The 18,919-nt window shown below is 37.5% G+C and overlaps 2 pseudogenes and 3 gene segments (V, D, J or C); 2 read left to right on the forward strand and 3 right to left on the reverse strand.

The window, feature by feature from the left end:
- Positions 1–1,721: 1,721 nt before the first annotated feature.
- Positions 1,722–2,207, reverse strand: LOC119887862 (the record flags this gene model as incomplete). The annotated part of the segment is given in 2 exon segments: positions 1,722–2,009; positions 2,148–2,207. Coding segments are annotated over 2 exon segments (340 nt in total), but the record flags the coding sequence as incomplete, so codon positions are not given.
- A 679-nt stretch (positions 2,208–2,886) lies between these two features.
- LOC119887858 lies at positions 2,887–4,192 on the forward strand (the record flags this gene model as incomplete). The annotated part of the segment is given in 2 exon segments: positions 2,887–2,921; positions 3,591–4,192. Coding segments are annotated over 2 exon segments (355 nt in total), but the record flags the coding sequence as incomplete, so codon positions are not given.
- Positions 4,193–8,680: 4,488 nt separating this feature from the next.
- On the reverse strand, positions 8,681–9,181 carry LOC119887859. The segment is given in 2 exon segments: positions 8,681–9,003; positions 9,096–9,181. Coding segments are annotated over 2 exon segments (375 nt in total).
- A 553-nt stretch (positions 9,182–9,734) lies between these two features.
- Positions 9,735–10,909, forward strand: LOC119887860 (annotated as a pseudogene).
- A 1,631-nt stretch (positions 10,910–12,540) lies between these two features.
- Positions 12,541–13,209, reverse strand: LOC119887861 (annotated as a pseudogene).
- Between the last annotated feature and the right edge of the window lie 5,710 nt (positions 13,210–18,919).

Here is an 18,919-nt window from a genome sequence, read left to right on the forward strand (position 1 = left end):
TGGCAGAAGACTCTGAAATGAGAATTTATATACAAACCTTGAGAATTTGCAGTGTATATTCCAAGAAATTAGGCATAAATATTTGAGACAAAATGCAAGGTAAGTGATATTTATATAAAAAATGAACATTGAGAATTTAACAGGGTTAGATAAGTTGTTGGTTAGTTGTTATAAATCTCTCACCCTGACTCAGAAAACCCAACACTACAAGCAGAGTTATTAGCAACATCATCCTGATGCAGTTTTCAGTGTATGTGCATGAAAACAGTTCAGACTCTCTGTGACAGAAGAACTTAAACTCTGAGGAGCAGTGATGCACAAAAGTTATGCAAAATACATTTGGGAACAACCTGTTGTGTAAGGGAGAGATGAGGTGGATTAAGTACAGACTACATCTCCCTGTGGACTGATTAAGCACATGTGGAAACCTATAGTTTTCTGTTCCTCTCTGCTGTAATACCTTTGTCTTCATGAATAGATACAGGCACTCCAGCTTCACAACAACTTTATAATGACATGAGGTTGATTTTGTATTTTATTTCCATGATCATGTACATCAGTCTCTTAATTCAGATGCTTCAGCTGGGATATAAAGAAAAATAAAACTGTACTTTCAAACAGAGGCCATGAATGAAACTTAACCTCAGTGTTAGCAGACATTAAACCTTATTTCCCTCCTACCATTAGCATTCATAGGCCTTCGTGTGTTATTTGCAGCAGAGTAGGCCAACATCAGTAACTTTTTAAGCCTTTATCAAGTGAAATATAATTATTTTCATAATTGTGTGGTAAGTTTCAGTCATTTCTTCAATTAATTTATAAATTGTTGGTTCATTTATGAATTTTACACAATGTATTCATATGACGATTAGTTCATAATGTCTTGTTTATTTATTTATTGTTAAACACTTTGATAAAACTGATTAGGTGACTGTGACAAAGTGTAAAAGCGTTTTGAGTGGTTGGAAGACCACTATGTAAGTATTGACCATTTAACATTGCGTTACAGACAAAAGAGTTGAAGCCTCACTGGAGTTGATTTGTCACCTTCAGTTTGAAGATGATAACACAACATGTGTGTGAAAGTCAAGCACAAATCCAAGTTTACAAAACAATTAATCCTGAGAGCAGGAGAGAAAATCAGCTGTTCTGTGCTACACCAGAGTCAAGACTGAGGCTGGGGCGGATTAAAATGAGAAATGTTCAGATCAAACAGCAGAAGTGATACTATGCTTTGTAATAATGAGGATGAGGATAATCAGGAATGAGCGCAGAAGTCAGATTGCTTTGGTGTAGGTGGTTGCTGCAGATGAAAGAACAGCTTTACAAAAATCCTTACTCACTGAATTGGGGTATAAACAACACTGTTGCAGAAGGAGGCCCTGTTATTCTGAACTGAGGTCAGGGTGATAATACAGCAACTAAAACTGAGAAGGTCGCTACTGTCAGAGTCTGTTTAGCTGACAGTAGATGTGAATGGAATATGATGTGGTGTCCTTAGATTTTAAAAGTCTTTTAATCAATGTATTAATATGAATCTGTAGTTTGTGCTTAGTGAGATTACTGTCAGCTCTGTGTTCATTGGTCTGAGTCTCTTCCTCTGCACATGGTTCCTGCTATAACAGCTCAGTGTCTCTGCAGTCTGACTGAGGGAGGTTTCTGTACGACTACAAATGACTGTGTGAACACCCAAGCACTGCTTATTTCATCGTATCTCTCACAGTAATAAACTGCTGCATCTTCAGTCTGAACTCTACTGATGGTCATCTCAGCATTCACTCCGTCTCCTCTGCCAGAGAATCTGGAAGAAAACTCACTTGTAGGATTTTTACCCAGTTTGATGACCAACTTGGGAGCTTCTCCAGATTTCTGCTGATACCAGTGTACTCTACTATCTCCATCTGACCATGTCTTAACTTTTGGGTTGGTTTTACAGGTCAGAGTGACTGTGGCTCCAGGAGAAGATGTGATAACAGCTGGTTGAGTGACAGTCAGTTCACTACTAGATCCTGAATAATGGAGGGAAACATTGAACATTAATTCACTCACATGTAGACACGTATGTTAAATCCTGCAATTACTGCATGTATGTGAATGATTTTAGTGATCTGATTAGTTTCTAATTTTATGTTCATAATAATCCTGACCTTTGAGGCAGCAGCAGGCCAGCGTCCAGATGAGGATGGTGATGAGAGTCATGGTGGTTGTGGTTTCTGACGTGTTGACTGACAGATCTGAGTCCTGCAGTGTTGAACTCACAGACTATAAACCTTCTCAGTTCACTGGAGGATCAGCTGACGATGCAAAGCCTCCTCTCTATGGAAATGATTTCTCTGTTCTCAACAGACTGAAGCCAACGTGGGACACAAAATCAGGAGAAGTTCTGCTTGGATTTACACCATGTATGATCTTAATGGAACAGAAAAACAACATTATATTAGAAGTTGAGGATTTAAGGATAAGTTTGTGTCCACTGTAGTTGGTATGATATGTTTATTTGTCTGCTTTTAATTAATGACAGGGTTTACTGTAGTTAAATAACATATTCCATTCTGCTTAACATGAAATTGTCTTTATTATCATCTAAATGCATTATGTTAATTAAACCATGGATTAAGTCATTTAAAACTGGGGAGGAAATTACATTGTTGCAAAAAGACTGTAAATGTATCTCTGTCAGGTGTAGATATGTGAAAAAAATAATATCAATAAACTTCATTAAAACCGTAAATTTAATCCATATTGTTGTATAAACTTTGTGGATTCCATGAAATGTTTTTTTTTATGTGTATTAGAAAACCAGAGCATTTTTTCAGTGTATAGATACTTGTTCACAGTGCAGGAGGTTTTTGTACGGCCACTTAATGAGTTTGTATCACTGTGGTACACTTTTGGTGGAGGAACCAAACTCATCGTTGACTGTAAGTACCAGAAAGTTTTATTTCATAACACATATTGCAAATATGACATTTATTTGACATTGAACGACAATATGATCATGTTCATTGTTTTTATGTTGTTAATCATTTTCAATATTTTATTAAGCTAATCTCACAATCTGAGTTAAAACTCAATATTCATTCAGTATTGCAGTTAATTAAAATTTCAAGAAACAAAAAATACTCATTTGTTTTATTATTTTCTATTTTTTATTTGGTAGCTTTGAATTGTTTTAAAATGTCTAAAGGAACATTCTGTTAAGTAAAACTTTTAGTGCTCTTAGATAACATCAGTAGTTTAATTTAATTTTTGTTTATTCTTTTCGTGCATTCAAAATGTTTTTTGATTTTAAAAACTGGATTCCTGTAATACAAATATGATTTTATCAGTAAATGCAGCTTATCTTTGTGTTCACGGTTCATTCATTTTACATGTAGTGAACAGGAAGTGAAAGAGACAGATGACAAGTTTTAGCTGTATTCACATGAGTCTGATACTAAGTGATACATGAGCAGCTGCACAAGTTATTCTGTTTCATTTGATAAAATATAGGAAATTACCAGCAAGTAATTTTTCTCCATTACCAAGCCTTCACTCTCATTCCTTTGTCTTACTCCCACCTCTCTCTCCTCCCCCATTCTGTCCTCCAGTGGGTGTGGTGCGGCCCACCCTGACTGTCCTCCCCCCCTCCACAGAGGAGCTGCAGCAGGGCAGTGCCACACTGGTGTGTCTGGCCAGTGGGGGCTTCCCCTCAGCATGGAGGCTGGGCTGGAAGGTGGGGGGCAGCAGCTCCTCAGGGGTGTCACACAGCCTGGAGGTCATGGGGAGGGACGGCCACTACAGCTGGAGCAGCACCCTGAGCCTCCCTGCAGACCAGTGGAGGAAGGCGGGCTCAGTGAGCTGTGAGGCCAGTCTGAATGACCAGAGCCCTGTCACTCAAACCCTGGACCCTGACCGCTGTTCAGAGTAGAGCTTCAGCAACACTTTCTCTCTGGAAATGATGCTGCTTCTTTGATACAGATGGGTTGATGAAGCTACAGATCTCCTCTGTTCTCATACGTCTGCAAGTTTCAAAGCTCTCTACTCAGTGTTAGTGTGCATGTTGCTTTCTAAAATTTTCTACATATTCTTCTTTGTGTCCTTAACTTTTCAAATTAAACTGAATGTTATTTTCATTCCAAGTGAAACTTTTCACTCATCAAAAATGTGGCATGAATATTAAACCATCATTAAATAAAACTGTGTATTATAATTAGTAAGTGTCCTTGTATTTATTTTATAACACATTATCTAAGCATCATTCCTGATTTTAACAGTATACGTGATAGTACAAATCATTTTTAGTTTTTTTTTACTTTGTGACATTTAAATTGTTGATATCTGTGGCTTTAGTTCTACAAGAATTTAAGTTTCCCAGCTCACTCAGAAAGAGACTTTATAAACTAACAAGAATATACCTTTAAAACTAAAATGGAAGAGCTAATGTGAGTTTGTTTCAGATATATTTAGATTAATTTTTGTTCTGCTTGATGACTCTTGCATTGTTTTCACTGGACCAGATAAACAGTCAAACTGAAGGAGGTTTTTGTACGGCTCTAAATCACTGTGTGAACACTCCACTACCATGGTAGCCCAGACTGTAGTAATCTCCAACATCTTCAGCCTGAACACCACTGATGGTCAAAGTGTAGTCTTGGTCTTTGGACCAAAGATGAAAATATGTCAGACACATTTTCAAGCTCTCTCACCCTGACTCAGAAAACCCAACACCACAAGCAGAGTTATTGGCAACATCATCCTGATGCAGTTTTCAGTGTGAGTGCATGAAAACAGTTCAGACTCTCTGTGACAGAAGAACTTAAACTCTGAGGAGCAGTGACGCATAAAAGTCATGCAAAATATATTTAAGAAGGCAAACACACACCTGTTCTTGTGAAACAGAAAGCAGTGGTGACATAGAGGGGAAGTTAATCTTGAGGATTATTCGGCCATTTATTCATAGAACTACATTTATATTGTTTCTCTTCACTGTGAACATTCTTCTCTTGCTTGTGTCTTGTCCCAGATGATTTTGGGCTCATTAACAGATAGTCAAGTTCAAGTTTATTTATATAGCACATTTAAAAACAACCCTAGCTGACTAAAGTGCTTTCCAGGTTCAGGACACACAACACATACACAACAAAAACGAATGTGTCTCAGTTGGAGCTGCTGTTTTATGCTGTAAAGTGTTGGACAACCACATCTTCAGGAATAATGTGATTAGCTCAGCAGCAAGATACGAACAACTGTTGATGGCCAGGATACTAAAGTGTAGTCCGTTTTTACGTTTTAAAACACAATGTTAAATGTTTTTCTCAAATAAATGTTCCGCTATTTACTAACAAGATGAATTGTGACGATCTTTTGGGACAGAATTCAGATTTTACATTAATGCAAAGCATCTACTAATACTGCACTACAGTAAGAGTAGATGATGAACATATTGAGTTATATTTTATCTTTTGACTCTCTTTTCAACAAAAAATTTAAATATACATTTACCTGATGCTTTTTATCCAAAGCGACTTGAAGTTGCTACATATGTCAGAGGTCACACTCCTCTGCAACTAAAGGTTAAGTGTCATGCCAGGGACACAGTGGTGGATGTGTTGCAGCAGGAATGGGAATTCAAAATAGGAATCGAATCCAGGTCTCAAATGCCACATGTCTTCTCCACTGCTTCATGAATAAAAGTTTGTTTAACTAAAATGTGAAACAGGATCACCATTTTTTCCCACTTTTTAAGTGAATATGAAATATGTGCTTGGTGACATTTATAGGTTTCACTGCATTAGGTTAACCAACCTTGCACCATATGTACCACAGAATGTATTGTGACAGACTATACGATTCGTTTACATTATTGTATTGTGTTTTTATCTAGTTCTGTGTCACTTTCCTTTGCAAGGAACATATAACATTGTTGTTCCTTACTGACAACCATGTGCAGTTATTCACATTTCACTGAATTTTACCATTTTATTTCATCTGTCCCTCATTTCTCCCATTCCATTCCATGGTAGCAGTCTGTCCTACAGTGGAGGTTGTAGTAGTAGCAAGTAGCAGTAAGCCAAACATTGCAGGGATAAATTATTTACTGTAGATACAAAAGTTTCATTGAATGATAATTAATGATACTTTTCCATTACATTTACAGGAGAGTTGTGTTGCATAATTCTTAGTGATTTATGATGACTATCTCCATCCGACCAAACATAAACTTTTGGGTTGGTTTTACAGGTCAGAGTGACTGTAGATCCAGGAGAAGATGTGACTACAGCAGGTTGAGTTACAGTCACTTCACTACTTGATCCTGAAAGAAGGAGGAAAAACACTGAACATTAATTGGCGCATTTTAAGATGTAAACTGTTCACGTTTGTTATATCCAGCAATTAGTTAATGTATGCTTTTAGTGATTTGATTACTTTGGAATTTCATATTTAAAATCATCCTCACCTGTAAAACAGCAGTAGGCCAGCGTCACGATGAAGATGGTGATGAGAGTCATGGTGGTTGTGGTTTCTGCTGTGTTGACTGACAGATCTGAGTCCTGCAGTGTTGAACTCACAGGACTATAAACCTTCTCAGTTCACTGGAGGATCAGCTGACGATGCAAAGTGTCAGTATGAAAACTCTCCATTGTAAGAATGAAGGAAATGAATACTGGATAAATATCTGTTACTAAGTTTCCTCCAACATTTAGACATTTTATCAAAATATTTCAAAACGCTAAAAAAACTGTACCATAATATTCATGTTATCAATTTGCAATTTGAAGGACATCAATTAATGATAGAAAGCTTTTTAAAACATTTTCTGTCACATTTGTGTGTTTTGAGCTCAGTGCTGTGTGGTGGAGGTTTTGTGTTTTTAACCAGCTTGAATCACTGTGTTCAGGGTTCGAAATTAGTGAGGTCCAGATATTTTGTTTCTTTAATAGAGCTTATTTACAATATTTTAGTGAAGGCTTGAACCGGGCAGTGGGCGCAGCACTGTGTTTGGGGGAAGAACACTAACAACAGGCTGTTCATCATGGTCTTTCTCCTTCACTTTTGGGTTTTCTAAAATTGCATAAAATAAGAGGTTGGAAGGTAAGTTTATTTTGTCCCAATATACATTAATAAAGAAATAAACTATAGTCAGTGGAGCAGTGCTGAGGATGAATTTGAGTTTAAAAGTCAGATAGTTTGGGGGAAAAAGCTGCTCTGCAGTCTGGTGGTGTGACAGCAAAAACTTCCATATCTCTTCCCAGAAGGCAGCAGGGAGAACAGGCTGTGGCTGGGTGGGTACTGTCCTTAAGTATCCTTTGGGCTCTGCATACACAGCTCACCTCACAGATATCACTGATGCTCAGGAGATGGGTACCAATGATCTTCTGAGCAGTTTTAATCACCCACAGCAAAGCCCTCCAGTCCTGGGCCGTGCACATCCCATGGCAGTTTGTGATGTTTTCTGTCAGGGTGCTTTCTATTGCTCCTCTGTAAAAGCTGACAAAAACTTGGCACAGGAATTTGGCCTTCTTAAGCTTCCTCAAGAAATACAGTTGTTTCTTACGTTTCTTCACCAGCGTGGAGATGTGAGATGACCATGTCACGTTCTCCCTGTTCACCTGCTGTACCTTAGCACCACTGATGTAGACCGGAGTGTTCGTCTTTATCCCCTTTTTCCTAAAATCAACGATCAGCTCCTTAGTTTTGCTGACATTGAGCAGTAGGTTGTTCTCTGAGCACCACTCTGCAAGATTATCAATTTCTTTCCTATGTGGAGCCTCATCATTGTGTGAAATCCATCCGATGATGGTGGTGTCGTCTGTTGGTTCTGAAAGCGAACTGGTGAGGGTCCAGGCAGGCTGGGATGTTGTTCTTTATGTACTGAAGAACTAGTTTCTCAAAGCCCTTCATCAGAATGGGGGAGTGCCACAGGGCGGTAGTCGTTCAGACTAGACACTTCAGACTTATTAGGTACAGGAATGATGGTGGTTTTCTTGAAGCAGGTGGGAACACTCACCTGAGACAGTGAGATGTTGAAAATGTCAGTAATAACATCAACTAGCTGGTTGCCAGAGGTTTTCAGTACACGGCCACGAATGTTATCATACCCAACTAATTTACTCATATTTACTCTCAGCAGGACTCTCCTCACATCTGCTGTGGTCCTCTGGCGCTTGAGTCAACTTTGCAGCAGACTTTTTGTTGAGGACATCAAAGCAAACATAAAAGGGGTTTAGCTCATCTTGTAATGTGGCCTCACACATGATGGGGAAGCGCCTGCTTTTGTAGTTTGTGATGGTTTTGATGGCCTGCTACATATCTTTGGTGATGTTGGTGTTGAGGTGTTTCTCCAGTCTCTGCTGACATTTCCGCTTCACCTCCTTGATGCACCTTTCATTATTTGAGTATGTTATATAAAACATGTTTGTGTATTTGGGTGTCTCTTTTAAATATTTTTTTAAATGCACATAGTGGGATGTTGGTCCCACTGTCTGTCACACTGTATCATATGGACTTAATAGAAAGTATGTAATGAATCATGAAATCATGTTTTTGTGAATCTGTAGTTTGTGCTTGGTGAGGTTAATGTCAGCTCTGTGTTCAGTGGTCTGTGTCTCTTCCTCTTCAGCAGCTGCAGTCGGTTCCTGCTGTAACAGCTCAGTGTCTCCTGCAGTCTGACTGAGGGAGGTTTTTGTACAACTGCACATCACTGTGTGAACACTCCACCACTGTGGTAACTCTGACAGTGATAAACTGCTGCATCTTCAGTCTGAACTCCACTGATGGTCAAAGTGAAGTCAGAGCTGCTTCCACTGCCACTAAACCGAGCTGGTGTTCCTGATTCACGTGTGTTCACACATTTAATAAGGAGCTTTGGAGGCTGTCCAGATTTCTGTTGATACCAGCTTAGACGCTCACAACCACCCGAGCTGTAAACAGCTTGGTTGGTTTTACAGGTGAGAGTGACAGTGGATCCTGGAGTAGATGTCTTTACTTGAGGCTGAGTCACAGACACCTGACTGCTGCATCCTGCACACAAAAACAAATCATTCATTTATCAGCAGAAAGAAATGAGAGAAAAGGCAGCACATCATGTCTGAAATGTTGCTGAGTGAATGAACCTGTAAAACAGCAGCACGCCAGCGTCCAGATGAGGATGGTGATGAGAGTCATGGTGGTTGTGGTTTCTGCCGTGTTGACTGACAGATCTGAGTCCTGCAGTGTTGAACTCACAGGACTATAAACCTTCTCAGTTCACTGGAGGATCAGCTGACGATGCAAAGCCTCCTCTCTATGGAAATGATTTCTCTGCTCTCAACAGACTGAAGGCAACATGGGACACAAAATCAGGAGGAATACTGCTTGGATTTACACCATCTATGATGTTAATGGAACAGAAGAAAATATTTATATTAGAAGTGCAGTTGAGGATTCCAACTTAAGATTGTGGTCATGTGGTTGGTATGATATGTCTGTTTGTCTGTCTTTAATTTACTGATAGGGTTCACTATAGATAAATAACACATCTCTGTTTGCTAACATTTGTATTGGAAATAATTATTTAAAAGTATCATGTTCATTTGACCATATCAAGAGATAAAAACTGAGAGAAAATACTTTGTTACAAAGGAGACGTAACCTCACCAAGGTGTAGAAACTTTTTTATTTTTCATTTATGCAATAATTTCAATCCATATCACTAAAAAACGCTTTGTAAAGTCAATGAAGTATATATATATATATATCTGTGTATTTAGAAAACACAGAGATTTTTTTCATTGTATAGATGCTTGTTCACAGTGCAGGAGGTTTTTGTACGGCCACTTAATGAGTTTGTATCACTGTGGTGGACTTTTGGTGGAGGAACCAAACTCACCGTTGACTGTAAGTACCAGATATTTTTATTTTATACAACATATTGCAAATGTGACTATAATCTAATATTCACGTAGATCAAGTTCAGTGCTTATTTGTTGTTGATAATTTTGGTTATTTTCTTAAACCAAGCTGAGCTCACACTCTGAGAAAAACTTAATAACATTCATTGAATATAATTTAAAGAAACAAAAAATAACTAATTCATTGTATGTTTTCTTTTGTTATTGAAAGATTTAATTGCTCTAAAATTGTTTAAAGACAGTCTGTCAAGTAAAACTTTTAATGAATAAATATAATGTCAGGTGAACATTTTATTATTTTGAACATTTTGAACATTCAAACTGTATTTTTGATTTAAGTGTAAGTGGATTCCTGTTAAACACAAACAGGATTTTATCAGTAAATGAAGCTTATCTTTGTGTTAACGGTTCATTCATTTTACATGTAGTGAAAAGGAAGTGAAAGAGACAGATGAGTTTTAACTGTATTCACATGAGTGTTTCATCTCTGTCAGATTAAACAGAAGAAACTCCTCACAGGGATGAGTTATTCACTGTCACACATTATGAAACACATATATCATCATCACTTAGCCTTTTTAGTAGTTATTCTGTTTTATTTGATAAAATATGAGAAATTACCAGCATGTCTTTTTCTCTATTACAAGCCTTCACTCTCATTCCTTTGTCTTTCTCCCCCCCTCTCATTCCCCCCTCTCTCCTCCAGTGGGTGTGGTGCGGCCCACCCTGACTGTCCTCCCCCCCTCCACAGAGGAGCTGCAGCAGGGCAGTGCCACACTGGTGTGTCTGGCCAGGGGGGCTTCCCCTCAGCATGGAGGCTGGGCTGGAAGGTGGGGGGCAGCAGCAGCTCCTCAGGGTGTCACACAGCCTAGAGGTCATGGGAGGGACGGCCACTACAGCTGGAGCAGCACCCTGAGCCTCCCTGCAGACCAGTGGAGGAAGGCGGGCTCAGTGAGCTGTGAGGCCAGTCTGAATGACCAGAGCCCTGTCACTCAAACTCTGGACCCTGACCGCTGCTCAGAGTAGAGCTTCAGCAACACTTCTCTCTGAAATGATGCTGCTTCTTTGATACAGATGGGTTGATGAAGCTACAGATCTCCTCTGTTCACATATGTCTGCAAGTTTCACAGCTCTCTACTCAGTGTTAGTGTGCATGTTGCTTTCTTATACTGATTTTCTGCATATTCTTCTTTGTGTCCTTAACTTTTCAAAATAAACTGAATAATATTTCACTCCAAGTGAAACTTTTCACTCATCAAAAATGTGGCATGAATATTAAACCATCATTAAATAAAGCTGTGTATTATAATTAGTAAGTGTCCTTGTATTTATTTTATAACACATTATCTAAGCATCATTCCTGATTTTAACAGTATACGTGATAGTACAAATCATTGTTTTTTATTTTTTTTACTTTGTGACATTTAAATTGTTGATATCTGTGGCTTTAGTCCAACAAGAATTTAAGTTTCCCAGCTCACTCAGAAAGAGACTTTATAAACAAACAAGAATATCCCTTTAAAACTGAAAATGGAAGAGCTAATTGAGTTTGTTTCAGATATATTTAGATTAATTTTTGTTCTGTTTGATGTCTCGCGTTGTTTTCACTGGACCAGATAAACAGTGAAACTGAAGGAAATTTTTGTACGGCTCTAAATCACTGTGTGAACACTCCACTACCATGGGCACCCAGTTGATGATTAATGTTTTTGCTAATAAAGCTTGCACTGAAAATATCTTTATGAAGTGTTTGGTCTTTTATCTTCCAAAAAGCAGAAAGAATGAAGTGGTTTTATAACTGCGACTGATACTCTTCTCAGTGGAAAATATTAAGCTGATCATGTAAATATCAATGTCTTTTATTTTGGAATTGGTAATAAATGTAACATTATGTAGAAATGAAAAGTAAAGAATACACATTTTTATGAAGATAAATATGGACAAAACGTAATTTTTAATTAGGTAAAAATCACGGCTCAAATATGTGATCAGGCAACATTTGTCTGGAGCAGAGAGTAAATGTTTACAGAACATATCGTGGTCTCATTATGTTGATAGACAGATAGATAGTTTGCTTTCTTGTTTTATGAAAGTGGTATCGGTCAGCAAGAAAGCTAAGAAGAGCTATTGTTTAACTCTCCCTAAAATAATTATCATGGGATGTTGGTTATCGTAACAGTTTTACATGGTGACAAAAGAAACTTTTCATTCATCATAAATGTGGTATGAACATTAATGCATCCTTAAAAAACAGTGGAATATAATGAGTTATTGTTTTTGTGTTTCTTTTATATTATCTTAGCATTATTCCTGAGGATAAATATGTAGTGCAGGAGATCTTTGGATTTTTTTGCTTTGTGATGTTGAAATAGAAAATGAATAAAAATTTAGAGTATAAATATATTTTGCATTTTTAAAATTAATTGGAAATGTTTGTTTCTGTTAGGGCTGTTGTTATGTTAAATTGTTTTGTGCAGCTATCAGAGTCACTGTTAAACATTTTATTTGTATTAGTGTCTATAGTCCCACAAGAATTTTACTTTCCCAACTTACTCAGAAAGAGATTTACTGAACTGATAATATTATAATATTATAAGTTTAAAACTGTAATATGGAAGAGTGTGTGTGAGTTTGTTTCAGTTTTATTTAGATTCATTGTGCTTCTGCTTGATGCCTCTTGAGTTGTGTTCACTGGAACAGTTATCCTCATCACAGTCTCTTCACCAACCCTCTGCACCTGCAGCAAGTTGTTTTCACTTCAGTCAAACTGAAGGAGGTTTTTGTACGGCTCTAAATCACTGTGTGAACGCTCCACCATGGGCACCCAGACAGTAGTAATCTCCAACATCTTCAGCCTGAACACCACTGATGGTCAGAGTGTAGTCAGAACCAGATCTACTGCCACTGAATCGAGACGGAGTTCCAGAGAAGAGAGTTGATGCAGAGCGTATAAGAGTTTGGAGCCTGTCCTGGTTTCTGAAGGTACCAACTGAGATCAGCACCAATATTTGAACTCCCTGTGGCGCTGATGGCCACAGTCCCTCCAAGACTAACAGACTTGGATTTGTCAGTCTGAGTCAAAAAATTGTTGGCAGAAGACTCTGAAATGAAAATGAAATACAAACGTTGAGAATTAGCAGTGTAGATTACAATAAATTAGACATCAAAGATTTGAGGCAAGAGCAAGGTAAGTGATATTTATGCCAAATATGAACTTTTGAGAATTTACCAATGTTGGCTAACTGTGAAAAATTTCTCACCCTGACTCAGAAAACCCAACACTACAAGCAGAGTTATTGGCAACATCATCCTGATGCAGTTTCCAGTGTAAGTGCATGAAAACAGTTCAGACTCTCTGTGACATGAGAACTTAAACTCTGAGGAGCAGTGACGCATAAAAGTCATGCAAAATACTTTTAAGAAGGCAAACACACATCTGTCCTTGTGAAACAGAAAGCAGAGGTGATTCATTCAGCCATTTATTCAAAGAACTACATTTAGAAAATGTTAACTTTGGGTTGCTTTATATTGTTTCTCTTCATTTTGAATATTCTTCTTTCACTTTTGTCTTCATGACTTCATCCACATGATTTTTGGCTCATTACCACATGAACGGCGTCCCCTGCTGGCAAACTGCATCAACGCTGGACTCACTAAGAATCAACACAACATTTGAGTCGATTTTGAATTACCTTATTTTCACAATCATTTTGTCCTCCTCATACTGGTGAAAACACACACAGAGTTTAGATCCTGCTCAGAGTTTTAAGTGACAAGCCACCTGATTTTTTCCTTCACAATTCATAACAACATCATGACAAGTGTAAACTTTAAGAGACATATAATATACTGTCTGTGAATGTTCTCAGTCAGCCAGGTTACTGTTATTCAAGGAGGTTTAAAATCAAAGGAAACTGCACTAGGATGAAGAGAGGCAAAACGTCTTGGAGTAACTTAAACCTACCTAGTCCAGTTGTTTATGTAAAGTTAAAATTTGAGGTTTCTCTTTTTGGCATCTAGGATCTTAGACAGTCACACAAATGTGTCTCAGTTGCAGCTGCTGTTTTGTTGTAATTAACTGATGTTTTTGTTGAAAAAGGTGTAATATTTATATGTTGATTATCTGTTTAACAGCAACCCAACAAGAATGAGTTTGACTGAAATCAGAGAACAAGCCTGCTGTAAAGTGCTGGACAACAACATCTTAAAGAGTAATGTGAGTAGCTCGGCAGCTACCTCTAATAACTGTTAGAGGTCAGAAAACCGTTTTTCCATTATAAAACATAATGTTAAATGTTTTTCACAAATAAATATTCCACTAATTAATAACAAGATAAAGTGTGATGATCTTTTAGTGGAGAGTATTCAGATATTATATTAATGGAAAGCATCAACTAATACTGCACTACAGTAAGAGTAGATGATGAACATATTGAGTTATATTTTATATATTTTCATATCTTCTCTACAAAGAATTTAAATAGAGGTTTGTTTGAGTATAATGTGAAAGGGGATACATTTTTCGCACTATGTTACAGAATGTCTCATGACAGACTATAAGATTCATTTTTATTATTTTGTTATGTTTTGATCTGTTTACCTCATAACTATCTCACTTGCAAAGAAAATTTAACATTGTTTTTATTTGCTGACAACCACATGCAGTTATTCAGATAATTTAAGGTTAAACTGCATTTCACCTTCACTTAATTTTTCAGCCCCTTATACATCAGTACTGCTTTAGGGTTTGTATAACTGAAAATGCTCAAAATGTTATTAATGTTAATACTGTATGCTAATTTTTTGGTTGTTATGATTTTTCGAATTTTATTTTAAAGTTGGTCTTAATGCCCTTATTAAACTGTCTTCATTAAGTCTACAAACTTCTCATTTGTCCCATTGCTGTGTACACTGCATTGAAACATGTAACAATAAATACCTTGAAATATATTTAACATGTTAGTGTGAATCTGTAGTTTGAGCTTGGTGAGGTTACTGTCAGCTCTGTGTTCAGTGGTCTGTGTCAGAGTCTCTTCCTCTTCAGCAGCTGCAGTCGGTTCCCGCTGTAACAGCTCAGTGTCTCTGCAGTCTGACTGAGGGAGGTTTTTGTACGACTACAAATCACTGTGTGAACACTGGGCCACTGTGTACACCCATACAGTAATAATCTCCTGCATCTTCTGCCTGAACTCCACTGATTGTCAGAGTGTAGTCAGAACCAGATCTACTGCCGCTGAATCGAGACGGAGTTCCAGAGAAGAGAGTTGATGCACTGTATATAAGAAGTTTGGGAGCCTGTCCAGGTTTCTGAAGGTACCAACTGAGATCAGCACCAATATCTGAACTCCCTGTGGCGCTGAGGGTCACAGTCCCCCCAAGACTAACAGACTTGGATTTGTCAGTCTGAGTCAGAAATTTGTTTGCAGAAGACTCTGAAATGAGAAATGAAATGTTGACCCTGAGAAGAATGTTTTGATACCCAACAACATGGATCAGAAGTTTAGATTAAAATAGTAACAAAAAGACAAAAACAGAAAAGCCCACTGGACCAAAGATGAAAATATGTCAGACACATTTTCAAGCTCTCTCACCCTGACTCAGAAAACCCAACACTACAAGCAGAGTTATTGGCAACATCATCCTGATGCAGTTTTCAGTGTGAGTGCATGAAAACAGTTCAGACTCTCTGTGACAGAAGAACTTAAACTCTGAGGAGCAGTGATGCATAAAAGTCATGCAAAATATATTTAAGAAGGCAAACACACACCTGTCCTTGTGAAACAGAAAGCAGCGGTGACATAGAGGGGAAGTTAATTTTGAGGATTATTCTGTCGTTTATTCATAGAACTACATTTAGAAAATGTTGACTTTTTGTGGCTTATATTGTTTCTCTTCACTGTGAACATTCTTCTCTTGCTTGTGCCTTGTCCCAGATGATTTTAGGCTCATTAACAGATGAACGGCGTACCCTGTTGGCAAATAGCATCAACACTGACTCACGACAAACCAGCACAACATTTGATTGATTTTGAATTACCTTATTTTCACATTCAATTTCAATTCAATTCAGTTCAATTCAATTTTATTTATATATGTAGCGCCAAATCACAACAACAGTTATCTCACAGCGCTTTTCATAAAAGAGCAGGTCTAGACCATACTCTATGATGTTATTTACAGAAGCCCAACAGTTCCCACCAAGAGCAAGCACTAGGCAACAGAGGCAAGGAAAAACTTCCTGTTAAGAGGCAGAAACCTCGAGCAGAACCATGGCTCAGGGTGGGCGGCCATCTGCCTCGACCGGTTGGGGTGAAGGAGAGAGAGAGAGAGAGAGAGGGCAGCAGAGGAAGAGAGAGAAAAGAGAGGGATGGAAGGAGAGAGAGAGGGGAGGGAGGCAGCCTACACAATATACACACACAGAGGTACAGACAGTAAAGGTGATGTTGCTATAGACTTAATGAAAAATGGTACAGATATTTATAGTAGTATTAATGATAACAGTCGTAATGTTAATTATTATAATAACAATAATAACAATAGGACTAGTAACAATAGTCATTGCAGCAGAGCGTGTCGAGCAGGAACACGGGGGGGCAGCAGGTCCAGACTCCACAGCTCCAGAGCCAGAAAACCTGCAGGAAGTGACAGGAGGAGAGAGGAGAGACGAGAAAGCACAAGACTACCGGAAAGGAGAGAAGTTGTGGTAGTAACATGCAATAATGGGATGAGGTTGCATTCAGAGGGAGAGAAAGTAGAGGAGAGAGGAGCTCAGTGCATCATAGGAAATCCCCCGGCAGTCTAGGCCTATAGCAGCATAACTAAGGGATGGTTCAGGACTAACCTGAGCCAGCCCTAACTATAAGCTTTATCAAAGAGGAAAGTCTTAAGCCTACTCTTAAATGTGGAGATGGTGTCTGCCTCCTGAACCCAAACTGGAACCTGGTTCCACAGGAGAGGAGCTTGATAGCTGAATGCTCTGGCTCCTAGTCTACTTTTGGAGACTCTAGGAACCACAAGTAACCCTGCATTCTGGGAGCGCAGTGCTCTGGTGGGGTAGTAAGGTACTATGAGCTCTTTAAGATAAGATGGTGCCTGATGGTACTCCTCCTCATTCTGGTGAAAACACACACAGAGTTTAGATCCTGCTCAGAGTTTTAGGTGACGAACCACCTGATGTTTCCCTTCACATTTCATATAAACATCATGACAGGTTTAATCTTTAAGTGAAAATCAAAGGGAACTGGATGAGGTTGAAGAAAGGTGAAACCTCTTGGAGTAACTTAAACCTAGTCCAGTTGTTCATGTGAAAAATTTGAGGTTTCTCTTTTTGGCATCATGGATCTTAGATAGTTACACAAATGAAATTAAATGTCTCAGTTGGAGCTGCTCTTTTGTGGTAATTAACTGATATATTTAGTGAAAAAGGTAAAATATTTATATGCAGATTTATTGTTTAACAGCAATCCAACAAGAATGAGTTTGACTGAAATCAGAGAACAAACCTGTTGTAAAGTTTTGGAAAACAACATCTTAAATAATAATGTGATTAGCTCAGCAGATACATGTAAGTGACCTTAATAACTGTTGATCTTCAAGACACTAAAGTGTAGTCCATTTTTACGTTTTCAAACATATGGTTGAGTGTTTTTCACAAATAATTGTTCCACTTATTACTAACAAGATAAAGTGTGATGATCTTTTAGTGGAGAGCATTCAGATATTACATTAATGCAAAGTATCTACTAATACTGACATTTAGACTCAGCAAAGATAAGAGACTCTCAAGGAAAGAACAAATTCCTTTCGCTTTGCCAAAGAACTTTTGGGAAAACTCTGCACATGGGAGAGAGACAAACTAAAAGAGGAGTAAGGACAGAAAGGAGCTGAACTCTCTTTAACTAGTCAATATTCGTATGTAAATTATTGTAAAGGTCATATAGATATGCAAAATGTAACACAGAATGTAAAGCTGGACCTGTGAACCCACATGTTCACAAGGAGGAGTCCTCAGTTAAAGCCTTCCAAGAGTGTATGATCAAGAACTGTTGAGGAACTGAGAATTTAAGGTTCAGATGTACTCACTATTATAACTACACTGTAAAAAAAATCTGTAATTTTAAAGTTTTATTCCTTTTAATTTCACAGTTTTTTTCCTGTATTTTTGAAATACATGAAAAACTCGTAGCTGTGATTAACCATAACATTTCTGTTATTTTAAAGAAAATATTGTTTTTTTTGACATAAACAAACTGTTACAATACATTCAGGAATTTCCCATATAACTTGGTACAATTAGTAACAGTTAACCGTAACAAAAAACATTTGTTCTGTAACTTGACATAGATTTTCTTGTTAATTGACAAATATCTCCTTTAATTATGGATATATGGAAAATAACATTGATTTAAATGTTATTTTAATCAGTATAGTGTCTACAAGCATTGTTAAACTGTCGAAACACAGTTTTGATCATTGAAAACAGCCATAATTACTGTAATTTCACAGCTTTTGACTTTTATTATAATTCTTATATTACAAGTTAGATTAACATAGTTTATAATTGCCCCAAAGTGGTAAAATTACAGAAAGGTAATATTTTATTTATTGTTAAATGACAGGCATTCACACCTTTTAATGGGGTTAAAAAACTTCCTGTAAAATTACGGGTTAGTGATGAAAAATTAATTTTAATGCCATTTTACAGATACTTGATTGAAGAGTCTTAGCTATAGGTGTATTATCAAAACCTAAAGTAAACATATTTAAATCCTGTTTTTTCATAATTAAAAATTACCACATGTTCACATTATTTTACATATATTCATTTATCCTATAATAGAGACCAGAAATCCATTTTGAGTAATCTTGTAGTAGGGTTATTTGACAGTTTCAGACTTCCTTAAATTTACTTAATTTGAGTAAACTCAGACATTTACATTTATTCATTTAACTGATGCTTTGATCTAAAGCGACTTACAATTGAGGTTGCATGTGGATGGGTCACAGTAGGGGATTGAACCTGAGTCTCTTACACCAAAGGCATGTGT

The sequence above is a fragment of the Micropterus salmoides genome, unplaced genomic scaffold, assembly GCF_014851395.1.
Source record: "Micropterus salmoides isolate LMB-PRFRI ecotype aquatic unplaced genomic scaffold, ASM1485139v1 Ms_hic_scaffold_440, whole genome shotgun sequence".
Taxonomy (NCBI): domain Eukaryota; kingdom Metazoa; phylum Chordata; class Actinopteri; order Centrarchiformes; family Centrarchidae; genus Micropterus; species Micropterus salmoides.